Genomic DNA, 18080 nt, shown 5'->3' with positions numbered 1-18080 from the left:
TCTACACTTGAGGTTATTTCACTACTGACATATCTGAACAGTTGTGTTTATTTTCTCTTTCAATATCAATAACCAAGAAAGAGTGGTGCAGGGGTGTGATTCCGTATCTGGGTGTTTAATTACTTAAATAGTAAAGAGCTCTGTAGCTTGCAGTAATTAATTACTGCACAAATATTCTTCACCCTAAGAAGAAAAACGCAACACCAACATTCACTGCAAACTGCACACGTCCTATGCCGCAGATGTAAGCATTCAGATGTTTAAGATGTACATTTTTTAACCAACATTCTAAAGAACTCTGTGACAACCTATGACTTCACAACAACAATGTATGCAAAACAAAAAAAAAATTTTTTTTTTTTAATTAAACTTGAAAAAGTTTGGTAATAAAACAAATGTAATCAAAAGGAGTAAAGACCACTCCTTAGTTTCACATCCTATTCCTTTCTACTCTGCTACCCAGTCCATAGTTTTGATACCTGGTGCCTGGATCCAGGCAACAAGAGCTACTCACCAAGCAAGACACAATGTTACTGAGTCAGTTTCATTAGATGTTTTCCCTTGTATTGTTTCATAAAATCATTAAGGCTGGAAAAGACCTCTAAGATCATTATGTCAGACTGTAATCTACCACCAATGCTGTCCATTAAACTGTGACCCTCAGGGCCATATCCCCACGGATCTGGAACACCACTAGGGATGGTGACTCCATCACCTCCCTGGGCAGCTGTGCCAGTGCATCACTGCTTTTACGGAGAAAAAAAATTTTGTAATACATGGCCAATACTACATCTGAAATGTAAGAAAGAAAAATGTGTGCCTACGCTTACACACCTGCACTATCTCACACACAGTTATGGCCTACAATTTAATTAAGAACCGGAACAGATAGATGGATAGATAGATAGATAAACATCATTCTCCTTTATAACATGGTTCTTAGAAATCTGATTAACATGATTCCCCAATTCCACCTACGACAGTAAAAAAAGTCAGTTTTTCCTTGGGAAGCTTATCTTTAGAATTACGCTTGAAAGCAGGCGGACAAATGACAGAGTGCAAGAGTTACACTAAAAATGATAAGTCATAACCGATGAACTGAATACCGGAGGGCTAAATCGCCGAAAGGGCATTAAAAAAAGCTCGAACCGAGAGTTAACCCGCTTATGAGGTTACACAATACTTACGTTACGTTGCCTTCTAAACCCCTCAGCCTGCCCATTCCCTTCTTTCCCACACCACCCGGTACACACCCCTCAGTGCACCGAGCCCGCCAGGAAGGCCAGGCCCGGCCCGGCCTGCTGGGCGCACGGGCGCAGCGACGGCTGGGGCCGAGCTGCCTCGCACTCCGAGTCCGGACGCAGCCACCGCCCGCCCGCCTCCTATCCCCTCAGGGCGCCGAAACCGCCCCCGTTCCTCCTCTTACCGTGAGAGCGCACCGAGCCTACAGCCGAGCCGGGCCGGACCGCGGCCACCCCACCCCCGCGGAGGACGTGCCTCGGATCCCGGGGACGCGGCGCTCCGCCACCCCGCAGGCCGCGGCGAAGAGGTGACCGCAAACGGCGCCGCAGCCGGGCCGCGGGCACGGCGCCCCCTCGCGCAGGCAGATGGGCACACACCGGATGCGGCCGCTCCGGGCGCGCCCCGCACAAAGATGGCGGCTGCAGGCTCTCGCCCCGCCCTGCCCGGCCGCCTGCAGGGGAAGGCTGCCCTGCAAAAAGATGGCCGCCTGCGGGTTGGCCTCACGTGGTAGAAGCAGCCTCCGGACCAACCTCGGCCGCTCCGCGCCGGCCCGGAAGCGGATCCGCTCCGTCTCCTAGCAGCGGTGGGAGCGGGGAGGGAGCTGCCCGGGGGGTTTGTGGCTGCTGCTACAGGTAACCGAGGGCGGCACCCGCAGCGCCGCCGCGCGGCGGGACTCGGCTCGTAGCCGGGATTCGGGGTGGGTGCCGAGGAGCGCGGGAGCCGGGTGCCACCCGCTTGGGCCGGCGAAGCGCCGCACGGCTCGGCGTCCCCGCCCGGAGCTCGCGGGCTGCCTGTCTGGGCAGAGAGCTGCCCTGTGGGGATGTCTCGGGCGCGGTTCCCGCTTCTGCGCGCGTGGCTTGGCCCTTGCTGTCATCTTGCTCTGAGGTGCGGTTGGAGGTTTGCGCTGTGTTCAGCGTCGGGGGAGGGTGGTGTTCATCTCACAGAGTGAGGTTACGTCAGGCTGTGGTATTTATTCCTTATCGAGTCTGTAGACACGCTGAATCTCTCAGTGAGAACCTTCCTGTCTGCCCCTGAACACTTTGAGCCGGTGCATATGGTCTGCTGACAGTAGCCATCATAGAGCTGTCCTGTATATAATTTGGAGGATATAAGCAGTGAGCTTTCGGGTAATAAAGCAGACGGCCCTCTGTAGGTCCTTCCTTAGACAACAGTCCTTTGCAGAGAACAGTTACAATGGGCTGGAACCGAGCCAGCAATGCACTTTTTTCATTAAGCACAAATCCCTCTGCATGAGCATCGCTCAGACAAGTCAGATACCTGTTATCTGAGGGCAGCGGGCCTGTAGAAGAAAGTTGTCCTGGGCTTGCATTGCATAATTCTTCATCCTTTGTTTGACAGTATTCATAGGACATCTGTGACTGATGTTTTTGATGTAATTCCACTTACTGAGGTTATGGGAGAGAAGGAGCCATGTCAGAGGAGGCTGTTACCGAGGCACGCTTTTCTCTGAAGACAGTGGCTCTCCGGGCGTTTCACCTTCCTGTGTCTTGGTATCACTCTCTCACACAGGTAATGCAGACGTTATCTGAGTATTGTAACTTGTGATACATTTTTAAAGTTTAATAGTATTGTACTCTCTCTTCTGATCTTAATATGAGCTAAATTTGTGAGGAGCGTCTTGGTCTTAGTAGCTAGCATAACTTATCTTTTCCTGCTGATGGTGTATCATCATATATCAGACTAAGCAGATGGCTTTTTCTGCTTAATGTTTGTTTGTCTTCATTTGTATAGTCAAAAAAACCTGGACTATCCTTTCTGTAGAATTTCTAGGTGGTAGCAATTGGTAAAATTTTGGGAAACAGTATGGAGTGCAGTCTCAAAGACTGGTAGTACCACTCTCCAAGTTAGTCTAAATGATTACTCTTAATCAGAAATCAAAAAGTGTACTTCTTGCTACTGAGTCACTTCTGCTTGATTAAATAAGTGACAAATTACTAAAATGAGCCAGTGATTCTTATTAAGAATAGAACCAGGTTCTTCTTTTGTTGTTTTTTTTTTTTTTGCTTCTTGTGTTTGTTTTATGCGTGGAAAGATTGTCAAATATAATATTAAGGCTCTATTAATTACAGAATTTTCTTTCGTAAATGGAACTTGTGTGATTTCTTTCATTGATGTAGTGCTGTATAAATAGTAATGTGGATAGCAGATACCCTCACATTTGGGTAAAGAGTATGTTCATTCTGATCTTTGTTTTCAGGTTGGTAGGCTGGGAGTGTTGTGAAGCTGATACTACTTGTATGCAGGCAATATAAAGATGTGTCCCTGGAGCTACCTCAGGACACATGCAGGAAGGAGTTGCTGTCATTACATTGTAGAGATCCAGAGAAAAGAGGTGCTAATTGCCTGTAACCATGTTTGATATGTGATAGAGTGAAAAACATCAGAATTACTTGAAAACATAACTGCAGTTATGTCCTTCAGAGAATAAGCATATTGAAGAGTGAGCCACATTCTCTTGCTGTAGTACACAGAAAGGAGTAAAGAAAGCTTCTATTTGGCTTCGCAAAATATGGCTCAAAAATTATTTTTTTCTATTATTCATGTGGCAAATCACTGAAAACGATTTGTGGTATACCTTGCAGTTTGACTCTCAGTGCAGCTGTGAATGTCTCACCAATCCCTTTGGCTCTCACCTGGTCATCACAAAATTTAAGAAGTAATTTGTCAGTAATAATAATTGTAAGAATAGAATCTCTTAGTTCCTTAGTTGCCCAGGTTGAGCACATCAAAAGGAGTCCAGAGTGAAGAAGCATGGATTTCCAATGAAGTCACATTCTTTAATTTTCAGATAAAACTTTCACCTGGTTTAAAGAAGCTATTCACAGTCACAGCAGTGAGTGCAATATCTGTCATTTTTCTGGCCCATCATTTCAAAAGAAAACGTGGAAGGAAAAACAAGCAAGTGTCCCAATGGGAGCCAGGTCATCTACTATTAGAATGTACCAAAGCAGCTGCATCAGAAAAAGGTACATGAAGGAACCCTAAAGTCTTTTTGTTTGTCTTGGGCGGAGGAAAGGAATGTGAAGGAGTCAGTGTATGTAACAGTATAAGAAACCATTTTCCTTTAATGTTGAGGAGGTTAAACTGTTGAAGTAGAAATTGTTAAAAACTGAGTTATTGTTTTATAAATTGGCTCATCTTCTTGATGTTAATGTTTTAACTTTAAATTTGAAACAAAGTATATTTCATCAATAATATACTAACAGTTGGATTTGCAGTTCTTGGGGATGTACATCAAAAATAACAGAAGTAAATCTGAACTTTATGGAATGGGAAAATAACTATGCTTAAAATGCATGCTTATTGTCAGGGATATGGACTATTCTAATTTGTAACTAATAAGAGAAGTGTAAGTGAAATAATAATTGTTTGCTTCTGAACTGGATTTTATTGAAATGAGTGGAAACAGTTCTTGCTAACATAAGATTTGCTAGTTTTAAAGCTTCTTCATGCTGAAAATGTTGTATCTAATAGGTTCAAGTTGTTCCAGTAGCCGACAAAACTTGACTCTTTCTCTGAGCTCTGCCAAGGAAAAAGGATCACAGTCATGTATCTATGCAAATGGAGGGCTTTTCAGTAAATACTCTGGTTCAGTTCAGAGTCTGGTCTCAGTAAGTAAAAGTGTTTTAAGGCATTTCAGTGTCAACCTGTATTGGGGTCACACCTAATGGTTTCACTGAGCTGAAACAACTTTTCTGAATAAGCTGTATACACTGCCTCTGAAGGATGGCTGACTGAGCAAATGACCTCTTTGTGGAAGAAACTGCCAAACTTCCTACATTGTGAAAATAGTTTTTGTCAGAGATTTTATGCAACTGTAAAGTAAATGGGACAGCCCATTGATTCTGTCCCTCTGACCTTTCCTGTCTTGTGTCTAACAACTTCATAAGAATCCAGTTTCATGAGATGGAATGAGCCAAAACTATGCTACTCAGTGCAGCTGAAAGCAGGATTCCCCTTGTATCTTGCACTCAGTTATACATTCCTATGTATATGTGTATGTATATGTATATAAATGTAATATAAATATACACACCAGCTTTAATTCATTTTAGACCTTTTAGTGAGTAAAGTGAGTTTACTGACTTGGCAGTAAAATCACTTGTAATAAATCAAGATTGAACGCTTTCTTGTTAGGTTAGTGAGTTGGATTGAATCTCCAAACATTAGAATTGACACAAGAGTACCAGAGAAACCTGAATGTAGAGAGGTAGTGAGACCTTCTCAGCCACATCAGCTCCTCCTAGACTTGCAGTCTGGAACAACAGGTCCCGAAAATGCTCAAAAACTTCTAGAGTTATATAAGTCACTAGCACAAATGCCATAGGAAGGAGAGCTTAGTACAGTTCAAAGGTGATAGAAAGAAGAACAGAGGTGAGAACCACTGAACCCCTAGTCAGAATACTAAAATAAATGAAGGTTCCCTGTGTGCCTCTGCTACACTGCAGATGCTATGGTGTGGGTTCTTCAGGGTGCAGATGATCTTTGTTTCAGTGATCAGCAGCTCTAATTAGAAACTCTTTACAGAGCAAGAAGTTTAATACAGCGTAGTTTCTTTAATGTTGCACCTGGGAAGTGGGTTTACAACACTCTAGACAGTTATTATTGAGACTTTTTCCGATTTTTTTTTTTTTTTTTAACAATCTACAGTCAGATTTACTTGGACAATATTGTAAATCAGTGATTACTTTCATATTTTAGAAAAAGAGCAGTGCAGACTTCCATAACATTGCTGTTAATTCTAGAGTGTGTTTTTCCAAAGAAACAATTATACGGGGCCTGATAATAACTATGCTTTCCTAAAAATGTTTTAAAAGGTAATCTGTAGATAAGACTTGGACTATAATGTACTCTAGTAGGAATGTGATCTTAAGGATACTCTGTATAACAATAGAGTTGTTATAAATGCTTCTAAATCTTGTTGTTTTTAAACTGTATTTATTTTTAGGTTCAGAGTGCCACCTCTTGTCACAGTTGTGCTTGTGCCAATTCTAATTCCTGGGATAAAGCAGATGAAGAGGATATTAAGCTTGTTAATATTCCAGTGACTACACCTGAAAACTTATATTTGATGGGTAGGTTATCATCAGAATATTCAGCATCTACCAGTAATGAAAGTAAATAATTGTTTTTATGACAAAATGGAACCTGCATAATATTACTGTAGTAATTTTTTTTCCAGTGTCCTGTGGGCACCTAAGAGCATTTCCATAAGTTAATGAAAACCTACTTAATCTAGTATTAGGAGTCAAAATTCTGTATTTTCAAAACCTATATTTGTAGTAGTAAACTATAGGTTTGTTTTTAAATGTAAATAGGAAAAAATACTACAGCCCTTGTTGATATAACCATATTGTGAGTTTCTTCATCTTAAAAAGTCAGATGGCTGTTTTAAAAGCTTGCATTTTTGCTGTAGTCATGCATGTTATCTATATAGTTTCCTGTGACTCTAAAATATGAATACATACCAAAGCTGTGTGTCTGATGGAATGGAGGCATTCCTGATCTTCCCCTAGGTATGGAGCTCTTTGAAGAAGCGCTGCGTCGATGGGAGCAGGCATTAACTTTCCGTAACAGGCAAGTGGAAGATGAAGCAAGCTGTAGTTCCATCAAGCTGGGAGCAGGAGATGCAATTGCAGAAGAAAGTGTAGAAGTGAGTATATTTAATCTACTTTTACTGTCCAAACAATTCATTGCCTTTTGCTACCTGAATCTTCTAATGCATTAGCCAAAACTAAAAACATTTGAAGGATATCCAACTTTTTTTCCCCTTTCTTTTATTAGTGTTGGGGGGAAAAAAGTACCTTTATTTATTTCTTGTCATTTGCTGCTGCATCAATGTTTACTTCTGGACAGTAATACTGTTATCAAGTTACCAAGCATTTCTTTAACTAGTTCTCTCCCTTGGATCATCTTTCTTGTACAGCTGTAAGAGAATATCTGCTTAGCAAAAATACTAGTCTTGGAAAAGATGATTTGTGAATATTAACAAATAGTATGTTTGAACTTTATCTTTACCTCTTTGTTCTCGTGAACTAAATGATTAAATATTTTGAAATAAGCATACACCTGTACAGCTTTCACTCTGGTGCATTAAGAGTAAAAAATTTTAAAGATTTAAATTTTATTTTTATTATACCAAATCAAATATATGTATCTTTAGAAATGCATGTGTATTCTGGATATTGAAGTGTTCATCTGACAGAGTCCTTGTGCTGCTCATACGAAACTAGTGTGGCACAGTGAGCTCTTTAAAGACTGAATAAGATTTCTTTGTTAAATCCAAGAATATAGACTGTAAATAAATGGAAAATCTAATGTCTTCTTGCAGGATATTATCAGTGCTGAATTCATCCATAAGCTTGAATCCCTGCTTCAAAGAGCTTATCGTCTCCAGGAGGAGTTTGAGGCCACCCTTGGGACCTCTGATCCTGCTTCTCTGGCTAATGATATTGGTGAGTACTACTATTTTGTTTTTATGGCTTGTATTAATGCCTCTTGTGAAGGGAACTCATGGAAATATCCACTGAGTAGAGCTATATTTTATCAGTAAATAAACAGAATAAATTCCAGGTCTTTCACATTATTATTTAAAGCTTAAAGCAGTATTTGTGTTTTAAATAAGAATGAACTGGTGAGAGGATTTTTTCCCCCTCATAGATTGTAAGTATATATAAGTATTTTCAGAATTCTTCTCAACTTTCTAAAGTTTATCTTGACTGAGGTATTTAAAAACTTACGTAGTAAAAGTATACATCCCTCTTCTTACAGTGTAGGTGTATGAGAGCATTTCAAAAGAAAGCTTCATACATTGTAATGCTATAATAGGATGGAAATTACAGTGATAATAGCAGTGATCTCCTACAAGAGATGCCCTCACCTCCACTGCCAACCCTTAAATGAGGTCTGGGAAGGAGTTGATCCTGGCTTCACCCCTTCCAGTTGCTCAAGTGCATTGCTTAAACCTGAGCTCCCCTGGGTTGGCCCTGCCTTCCCAGCAGGTACTCAATCACCATTTCAGGCTGTGACTTAGCATTTCTGCTACATATGCCTTCTGAATATTTTAGTTGTGTAGCCTGGTGTAACTTTGGAAAGGAAAACAAACAAACAACAAACAGACAAACAAACAAAAAAACCTGGCCCATAACAAAATGAAACCAGAAGATCAGAAGAAGATATCCATTTTCAAAGCTCTCATCCTTAGAGATTTAAATTTATCATAGGTGTGAGTTACTAAACCTGGGATGTTGTAATGGCAAGTCTAATAAGAGTAATTGCTGCCAGACATGCTGATTTTATTTAAAGAATTGGTTTAAGGTGTTCCTAAAGCTTGATATCACTGCTCCCATTCATAATTCAGTATCAAGCATCTGATCTCAAATAACTGTCAAACTTCAAAGGCAGAACATGTTCTGGGATTAGTTTTAGTTTTTAGTCTTGTTTGTTAGGCTTCAGCTTTGGTTTGGCTGGCACAAGGTGGCAGTGCTCTCATCTCTTAGCCTTCACATCATTCTGCAACTTCTAAATACAGATCTGAGTAAGATGAGAATTAGCTCAAAGCTGGCTTTCTGCTATGACTGTGTACACTTGCAAACATACATAAGCAGAAAAGCGTTTGGATGTTTTATTTTGATGTCTGAAGCCATAAGCCATAAATAAAGTTGCAGCGTGTATACTTTTTAAAATAGAAACTTATTTGTGGCTTTTGTCTTCAGGCAAGACTAATAAAATAGAATTCAAGGGACTCAGTGTATTTAGTTGTTGATTTGTTGTGTTTCCCTGGAAGTATTTTAAATCATTTTGTGTGGGTTTTTGTTTTTTTTTTAAGATGTGATAATTTTATTCTTACCATGAATACTCTGACCATTCAGTTACTTTCAAATGTTCTTAGTAGAAATCATTTGTGATCTCCTGAGTAGATGTCGTCAGTTTCTTCATTGTGAAGAAATGAAGAATTGTGCTGGCCTGGATGTGTAAGGGCAAAAAAGTAAAGAATTTGTTTAGTGAGCAGTGTGCTGCACTGTTCTGGATTTGGGTTTTTCATCATTACTGTAAATTCATGACTTGAACTGCAAGTATAATAGCAGAAAATGCATCACTTTTGTAGAAAGTTATTTTAGGATGTAAACAGAAGAACATCATCTCATCACTGTGGTACTTAAAAGATTTAATACAGAGGATGTTTTTGTCCCATATTTGTTAGATATAGAAACATTTATTCACTCACAATTTGACAGATAGTTTACTTTCCTGTAAAATATGGTTGCTAGATATGAGGTGTGAAGGTTTGAAGAAGCATATTTCTAAGATCAATGTTTTTTGGTAACTTTTCTGGGAAAAGATAGAAAACTGTGTTTGGGAGAATTGACAAAGCTTTCTTATGTTTTTGTTTTTCCTTTAATTTTTATTTGGTAACCCAGTGAAAGAAAATGAAAGGAGCTCTCAACAGACCTGCCCTTACACCCTCTAAAATATGTATGTTAACATATAATACTCATTTTATTTCGCTTCTCTTCAAAGCTTTGTATAACTCTCTTATGAAATGGTAGTCTTGGATAACGCATATCTAAAACTTACGAAAGAAGCTGGATAAAGAAAGCACCCTAATCCATCATTTACTGATCATCTGTCTTGGAAAGAGGAGGATGTTGCAAATGATGGGGAAATTGCCAATAGGGTTACGAATGAGGAAGAAAAAAAAAGGGGGAGGGGGCTGGTGAAAGAAAAGGCACAAACCAAAATGTCACGCCGATGAAAGAATGGAGTTAATAATTCAGTGTTCTGTTACCTCAGATGATAAAAGCTGTAATTAGTGCCAGTCGATATGATTTCTTGGGAATTAGCTTTTCTCAAACTGTAGGTTTTTTTGAGAGATGTGCAATTTTGAGAAGCGATATTGCGTGCATTAGATGATAAGAATTAACTTGCTGACTTGAACGTTTGTTGATGATCTGTCCCACTATGAAGGGGGAGATTTGTAGAAAAATATTCTAGGGCAATTTGTGGTCAAACAATGTAATTCTATCAACTATACAGTTGAAGATAAAATTGTTCACGTGACTTGAAGCTAATAATCATTTAGGGCATTAAAAGCATTGAGCAATGAAAAGGAAGGGTTAGTAATACCTTGAATTATGAATTATCTTTTTTGTGTTTAAATACGAGCAAGTATGGATTTCACACAGACATGGGAGATTTAAAAAAATAAATAGGAAAATTATGCCTCGCAATCAATGTAAGTTACCAGCACAGTGCTGTAAGGGAAAAAAAAGCCCCACAAGCACTACTAATCTTTGACTATGTGACAAGGACAGTATCAGCGTATTTGCAGAGATACAATCTTGTTTCTGTGTGGTTTTAGGATACTGTGTACCAGTTCTGTTCTTCATACTTCAGAAGATATAGAAATACTAGGCAGCTCCAAACAAGCCATATAAATGATGTGTGTTTTGAAGAGACAAGCTCATATGAGGTTTAAGTTGTGTGTGTTTAGCTCTTCACTGAAGAATATACCAAGAGGAGATTTGCTTCTTCTGAATAGCTACTTACACATGGAGAAGTTATGAGATAGTGGGCAATATTTAGGCCTGGTTGTCAGCATCGTAACTATATCCAGTTTCTGCTTGTTCAAGCAAAACAAATTAAATTCTGAATTAAGCTTGCCTTAAAATGTGTTGAGGGTATTCCAGAGTTTTAGATAAAGATGTTTTGCTATTCCTTTATTGTTATTATTTAATGGTGTTTTGATGGAAGATTTTTGTCCTTTTGAGAGAAAGGGATGGTTGTGGGGCTTAGATGGTCATTGTAGTCTTCCCGGCATTTGATTGTCCAGCATTACGACTGCTACTTTTTATTCTTTCGTCCACCTTTGAGAAAAAGCCTTTGTTCTCTTTAATAGGTAACCAGAAAATGCTTTGCTGTATTGGTTTGCTTGGTTGTATTTTTCTCCCCTCTGGTTAGATATATTTCATGAATTTTTCTTCAGTTTTCTCCATTTTTAGCACTTATGATTAACCACAGCTGGAGACAGGGCTCTGGCAATGGGGCAGATGCTATCAAGTGTTCTCAAAAGACTTGCTATGAAACATCTGACTTTCCTTATTACAAAAGCCTCAGTTATAATGAGCTCCAAATCTGGCCAGGAGGGAAATTTTTGAAGTTAAAATCACCCATTGTTTTCTAATTTTTCAGTTTTCTCTGTAAAATATTTGGCCAAACCTATAGGGCTCCTGAAACCACTCTCCCCCCTACTTGTTTACTCATGAGAGATTGCTCCTTTCAACATCTTTAAATGTTGTTCTTCCCAGGGTCTAATTTTCTCTAAGTAAGAAGTTAGTGCTGTTGTTGACTGATGTTATTCTAAATTCTGGGCTCCTTACTTTCCAAGCCCACTAGTTTGACAGTTATGTGAGCTGTACCAGTCTCCCAAGGTCCCCATTGCTGTGTAGCTCTGCATACCATCAGCACATTTCACTGTGGAAGACTGAGGAATGAGTGCTGCAAGCAGGGACACACTGCTGACATCTGTCTCAGACCACAAGCTTGCTTTTCTTTTTGTGATCCCATTTACTAGTTGAAGTTGCTTGACATGGTAAACAATTTGCCAGTGTGCTTTGAGAGACAGACTTCTGGAGGAAGCTATTGGTAATGTGCTATGTGGGAGAATCAGGAGCAAGTTACCTGGGATACTGTTAGAATACAATCACTTGTCACTGCAACTAGTCTCTTTCACAATGTGGCTGAAGTACTTCTGTGCTGCTTGCTGTGACAGGTAAAAGATGGCTTGTCAGGGCAAGTAATCATCACTTGAAGTAGTTGCGTGCTCTAGTCGAATATTCAACTTTACACCTGTTAAATAAATACCTCTTGTGGGTAGAATTCTGCCAAGTTATTATTGCTGTTATTATTAATTGCAAATCATCTCTTTCAACTTGGTAACCTATTGTTGAGTTAGAAATGAATACAGCCCTGGAAAAGATTTACATTTTAAAAAGATAAAATAATGGAACATAATTGTGTTCACTGTGATCACAATCCCTGCTGGACTTTTAGAATTAGCATAGAAACCAGCAAGCTAAAAATGATTTCTAAAGCACAAGAATTTCTGGATGTGAAATTAAAAGAAATACGTATGGTGAAGCTGCTGTTGGTTTTGTGCTGATTGATTCTCTTAGGAACGAAGCCTGGGACTAGCAGGCCCAGAGCAGGCTTTTCTGGGGGAGGCATAAGCCACTCAGAATCAGGAAGAAGGCACTTCACAGAAAACTTACACCATCGTAGTGCTCCTTGTCAGTACTTAATTCCTAATTCTTAAAATTATTAGTTTGATCTTAACTGCTAAAAGAAATGCTGACACTCAAGCTAATGGTGACTTGTATGTATGCTGTCCCCTAAACTTTCTGGTAAGATATATATTTTTATTAATAATTACATTTTAACTTAAAAATACTTGCTTATTTAATTTTTTGTTTGTACCTTTTACAACAAATAAAAGATCTGTCATGAAGGTCTGTGTTGTTGGAAGATAGGTATGTCTGTTTCTTTTTTTAATCTTCTCCTCACACTCACAGATATGCCTGGCATTTGGGAGAGAATGAGCACAGCCTTTAACCTAGTGACAAAATGCTGCATATTAGAACCCTTTTCTCTAGCTGCTCTTAAACAGGAAAGCCTTTGCATAATCGACAAAGCTATTGAAGGGTCATTTTTATATATTTAATCAGCACAGAATTCTATAATGTTTTGCTGTTAGTGATGCGTGAGGCCTGTTTTTTCCTTCCTGCTTATAAAACATAAATGGAAAATATTTAGTTTGAGAGTGCCATGCTTTATTTGGTTGCACACAAGAAATATTTCTGTTTCTAATTCTCAGATAGGCACCAGTTAGAAGGTCGGCAGTTTTTATCAGTTCACTCAGTTGTGCTGCTTAGTAGCACATACCATAAAATAATTTCCAAGGTTTCACTTTTTATCACCAGTTTTATCACCATTTTGTTTGCTTCGTGTTCCCTGAGGATAAATTTACATTACATGATTTCTTCATTTCTTTAGAACTGTAAACAAAAGTATTTCTGCAAGCTTGAAATGTATCAAAGGATCATAATGCTTGGTTTTCTCAGCAATATTCTGTCAGTTTTAGCAGTATCATGCTTGAAAGTCAGAACTGTTTTGAATGGACCTGCACAAAAGTTATCAGTACTGAAAAGGTTAGTGTTTGATAATCTGTATTTCTGTGTTGATATTTGATAACCTGTAGTGTATGCTTGTGCTTCTTTTAAAAGCAGAAGCTCAGATGCCTTTTCATTGCACAGTAAATGTATATTAGTGGTAATCTTCTCAGCAGTGGCTCAGAATAGTCTTTCTTACTGTACCAGAGCCAGCATTGGAGATCACTTATTGTATGTTAGCTTGGGATGACGTGGCTAGAAACTTCTGAAAACACTTCAGATAAGATCAGAAAGTGTCTGTTAGCACATACCCCCTAGCAGTGCTCTCTAGATCAGACCATGCAAGTGTTTGTATGCTTTGTTGCTTTTCTGCAAGGATCTCTGAAAGCTGCCTTCTTTCACAACAAAACTCCTATTTAAACCCTCATCCCTCTCACTTCATGAATTTTACTGTGTTCTCATGCCTTACCTTGTCCATTTAAAATTTGCTTCTCTCAAATGGACTTAAATGTTGTTTATAAAAATTCTGTTGTTTTTTTTTTGTGTGTGTGTGACCATTTCTGCCATTAAGGAGTCCCTTCAAGAGCTTCTCTTCAAGTGAAAAGCAAATTTGTTCCTCCTTCTATCTCTAGAAGCTATCGATAACTGCGCCACGATCCCACTACCTGATATAAATTCCCGAACTTTGTTCTGCTGGCTGATCCTATGTTTCCCTTCACAGTCCTCCAAATACAAAGTCTGTCTACAATTTCTTCATTGTTTCTCCTTCTTCCTGACAACGTGAGAGCAGCTGCAATCATTTCTTCCCCAATGTCTCTCTTTAACACGAGCTTCCTGCCTCTTTCTGGTTACCCAGGCAGCGCTTCATCAGTCATAACCTTTCATCTTCACTCAGAATGTATTAATGAAATTACGAATCAGCTTGTAATTAATGAAGAGCATAATGTAATTAAAGTAAACCTCAAAACAAAGATTAGATTGGCTTTTTACAAATATTGGAACAAAATATTTTTAATATTTAGTTAAGTGTTATTTGGTGTTTCCTTTCATTTTGCAAGAAGAGCAAACCATGAAAGTCAGTGATGACTATCTGACCACAATTCATATTGTCAAGGATTAGACGATGTATTGCTCCATAGACAGAAATGAGATGATGATATAAACAGAAGGGTATTGGAAATTAAAAGCTGGTTTGTGGCAGGGCAGAGTTCTTCACCCACCCAGCACTGAAGTTTGAATTAAAGCCCACAACCTGTTGAAATGGTTAAATAAATGTATAAATATTCCTTGATTGAAACACATAGCGTGGAACGTTGTGGCGTTGCTTTTAAGGTAAGTACTTACTGCTGAACAATAAGGAGAGTGTTCCAATTCAAAGCAGAACATCAAAACAGCTGAACAGGTCAGATGATAGGTACGTGTAGTCTAATACTCACTTTCCAATAGTGGTTGGCAGTAGATTTGAAAGGAGTTTAATAATAGACTACGTATAAAAGAGCCTTCCTTTAGCAGAACTCTTGGCTTCCAGACTATGGTAGAGGCTGCCATAGCCAAGTTTACCTCTGACCATCTGTTTTCAGATCAGACCTCTGAACATCCCTTTGAATCATTTTATGCTTTCAGCTTTCACAATGTCTTATAGCTATGACTTACCACACCTTTATCATTTTAAAATAATCAGAGGAAAAAAAAATCCACCTGGTAAGAACAGGGCAGTTGCTATGAAATTAATAAATCTTTCTCCCTGCTATTTATAATTAAATCTCTTGATATGTTCCTTTCTCTCTTCTCTTTTCAACCTTCTTGTGCAAACACAAAATCTTTGTGACTGTTATTTATTGCTTCAAATTTCAGTTTAACTCTAGTCCCTCGCATCTCTCCTTGTGTGAAAGCCATTGCATACTTGTGTTTATACTGGATAGCTTTCTGCATAGCTTTCCAAGCTTCAGTGTATACTCTTTCTGAATATTTTGACCAAAATTTATTCTATAAAGTTCATATGATGCAGACAAAACAAGGACTTATAGTGACATAATTTCTATCTCCTGATAACTTCTGGCATTCTGGTTGTGTTTTCTACAATATGACCAAAGAACAATCACTTCACTACACATCTTTTTTTTGAGCTGTTCCTACTGTTGGGTTCTTGTAGCTCAGGTTGTTCCTGTGAGTTCATGTGCTGTTACTAAATGGCTAATCAAGTGGTGAAACAAGTTAGGCACTTAATAAGCTTCTTCCGTGACTCATTTTGTTCAAACTTGAAATCAGCTGGCTTAAGTATCTGCTTCTGTAGTGAACTTTGTTCCCTTGTTATCCCTTCGTTTTTTCCATTATTTTTTTTTTAATCTGTGAATTTATTTTAATGAAAATGTGGCCCTGTATCTCAGCCCACATTTTTGTGGGAATCTTTCCATAAATTCTGATTTTTCTTTTTTAATTATTATTAAATAAGAATTAAATTAATTAAATTATTATATTAATTAAATCACTTTCCCACAAACTGATTATATCAGGAAAACTGCACTTCCTTTTTAAAGGTGGAGTGTGGTTCTCATATTCTCTGGACTACTGGCAATCCCCAATAGATCGTAATTCTTTATTATACTCTTCATCAGTTGTTTGTTGCAGGATTCATACCTGCTGCCTGTAGTTAGATAGCAGTGGAGCCCTTACTAATAGTTTGCATTAAGCTGCCTTTAATTTGTGTCACCAGCTGTTATGAAAAGCTGTGAACAACACTCAATAGTTCATCACTTTCATACTTTATCTTTTTTGAAAACTCATTGTCTGCAGTGCCTTTATGTGTTGTCTGTTCCTCTCACATTTTATTTGTTGGCCATTCTCCTGCTTAATTCAAATCTGCAGCTTCTCTGGTTATCTTTTGTTTGTATTTGTTTTTTGCCTTTTCACACATATCTACCTACTCTTTGCTTAAGGGAAGGTGATCATTTCCACCCCACATCAGGACTGGGTTTCTTAAATCTTGCCTTCACTTTGAATACTTCTGAAGGGTGGTAAATATGGAATAAGTGGAAACAGCCTTCCAAAGGCAGGAAGTCACATTGTTGGTTGTTTTTATTATTGAATAATTATTCCTTTTTTATACCACTTTTCTTCTGGGATATTCTTAGCAGGTTAAGAATTTACAAATTCTTTTTCTTACTAAAGAGGATGTATATACACTTGAAGTCTGTGTGTTTATATACATTCTGAATACAAATGTTCCAGAGGCAGGAAAAATTATACCAGACAAATGGCAAGCTGTGGGGGTGGGAGAAGTGTTTATTTTTCTGGCTGGAGTATTGCAGTGTGAGGTTATATAAACTGATGATCAAGAACATGTTTTGGCACATAGGCCTAATTCCTGCTTCAGAACTGCAACTAGAAGTAATTTATTGTTGCATTAAATTTTATTTTAAGAGAGGCTTGTCTGAAACATTCTTGGGGAAAATGAAAGGAGGGATGGGGCAAGAGAGATACAGACAGAATAATACTTCAGTGTTTAAGAAGACTTCAGATCTGTAAGTTTGGTAGCTTAATCTTAAAAACGTGTAATATCAAGAATCATACAAAATCAGCAAATTTAATTCTCAGCACTATAGCTCCTTTATCAATTCAATAGGTAATTGGTGCTAAAATAAATCAAATTTTACCTTCAATTGATGTTCAAGGGGTTGCAGTGAAAACACCGTGAGCACACGTGTGAGAGCGGACTATTTTTCTTACCCCACGTGCCTGCTGTGTTTGAGTCTTGCTGCCCATTAAGTCAGAGACCATTTCTTTTCCTAAAGGCATTTTTAGAATTTTCTTTCAACTTTTGTCTCAACTTTCCTTCTTTTCAAAGTTGAACCTGTATGTTTCTGGAAAGTTGTAGCAAAAGGTGCTGTGAACAACAAGGGGAGTAAAATTTGTATCAGTTTTCAGTTACGCATCTGCTTATGCTCTCAGCCACAAAGACTTACAGAATTAACTGTGGTTTTGAGATTGAACTATCAAAAGGGAAATCAGTCACTCTTACTTGATGGTATGTCTGGTCTGTACTCAATGTCCCATTTTACCTAATAATCCTGTTTGTAGCAAAGTGCTGTGAAGTATCTGATTCAGGAGTATCTGATTCAAGAGCACATGCTGATCACACGAGGCTCTGTTCTCTCTACTGCTATTTAAAGCTGTCCTTGTTCTACATGCTGAAATGCCTGCAAATGTTTAAAGGCAAACATGTAAGTATTTCCAGATCGCAAAGAACGGATGTAATTTAGACTTTCTTTTTAATTAATGATGAATAAATAATATATAGATTAGTTTGCAACTTGAACTACATATGCTGGAGTAGCTGATAAGCAGTGTTGAGTGTCACAGGTCGGGTGCACTGATTGTAAAATATAATTCAGGTATTAATGTCTCGTTACTAATGCATTTAACTATCTCAGTTATTCAGAGGAAGGACTTTTTATTCAGTATTAACAAGGATACTTGTCTAATTCTTTCTTATTGTCCAGGGCAAGAGGAATACAAACAGACCCTAGTCCGTAGAGCACTTAAGATATTATTTAAATCTTAGTGTTTAAAGTTACATGTGTACCTGCTAATTTAGGTTCCTAAAGTGAATGCTGTGTGAAACTGGGTTAGCAGAAGCCCGATGCGTTTCAG

General features: G+C 38.5%; 2 protein-coding genes across 10 annotated transcripts in view; one reads left to right on the top strand and one right to left on the bottom strand.

The window, feature by feature from the left end:
* USP33 (ubiquitin specific peptidase 33) overlaps nt 1–1624 on the bottom strand; it is a 35645-nt gene extending 34021 nt beyond the window's left edge. For 4 of the 5 annotated variants that reach the window (XM_085231561.1, XM_085231562.1, XM_085231563.1 and 1 more), the window contains exon 1: nt 1427–1624. Coding sequence is in view for 1 of the 5 variants with exons in the window: in XM_085231564.1 (XP_085087690.1) it covers nt 1188–1222 (35 nt within the window). In the remaining 4 variants the exon portion in view is untranslated. Of the gene's footprint in view, nt 1–1187; nt 1337–1426 lie in introns of those variants that run through there. The other variant, XM_085231564.1, reaches the window with a different exon arrangement.
* Nucleotides 1625–1715: 91 nt separating this feature from the next.
* MIGA1 (mitoguardin 1) overlaps nt 1716–18080 on the top strand; it is a 34686-nt gene continuing 18321 nt past the window's right edge. For 2 of the 5 annotated variants that reach the window (XM_085231611.1, XM_085231610.1), the window contains exons 1-7: nt 1716–1874; nt 2602–2772; nt 4052–4229; nt 4738–4874; nt 6212–6338; nt 6780–6916; nt 7595–7718. In XM_085231611.1, coding sequence (XP_085087737.1) covers nt 2674–2772; nt 4052–4229; nt 4738–4874; nt 6212–6338; nt 6780–6916; nt 7595–7718 — 802 coding nt within the window. In that variant the 5' untranslated portion in view covers nt 1716–1874; nt 2602–2673. The other 3 variants (XM_085231609.1, XM_085231607.1, XM_085231608.1) reach the window with 3 other exon arrangements.

The sequence above is a fragment of the Meleagris gallopavo genome, chromosome 10, assembly GCF_905368555.1.
Source record: "Meleagris gallopavo chromosome 10, MGAL_WU_HG_1.1, whole genome shotgun sequence".
NCBI lineage: Eukaryota > Metazoa > Chordata > Aves > Galliformes > Phasianidae > Meleagris > Meleagris gallopavo.
The sequence above is the reverse complement of the archived record's forward strand: the minus strand, read 5'-3'. Positions and strand labels throughout refer to the sequence as shown.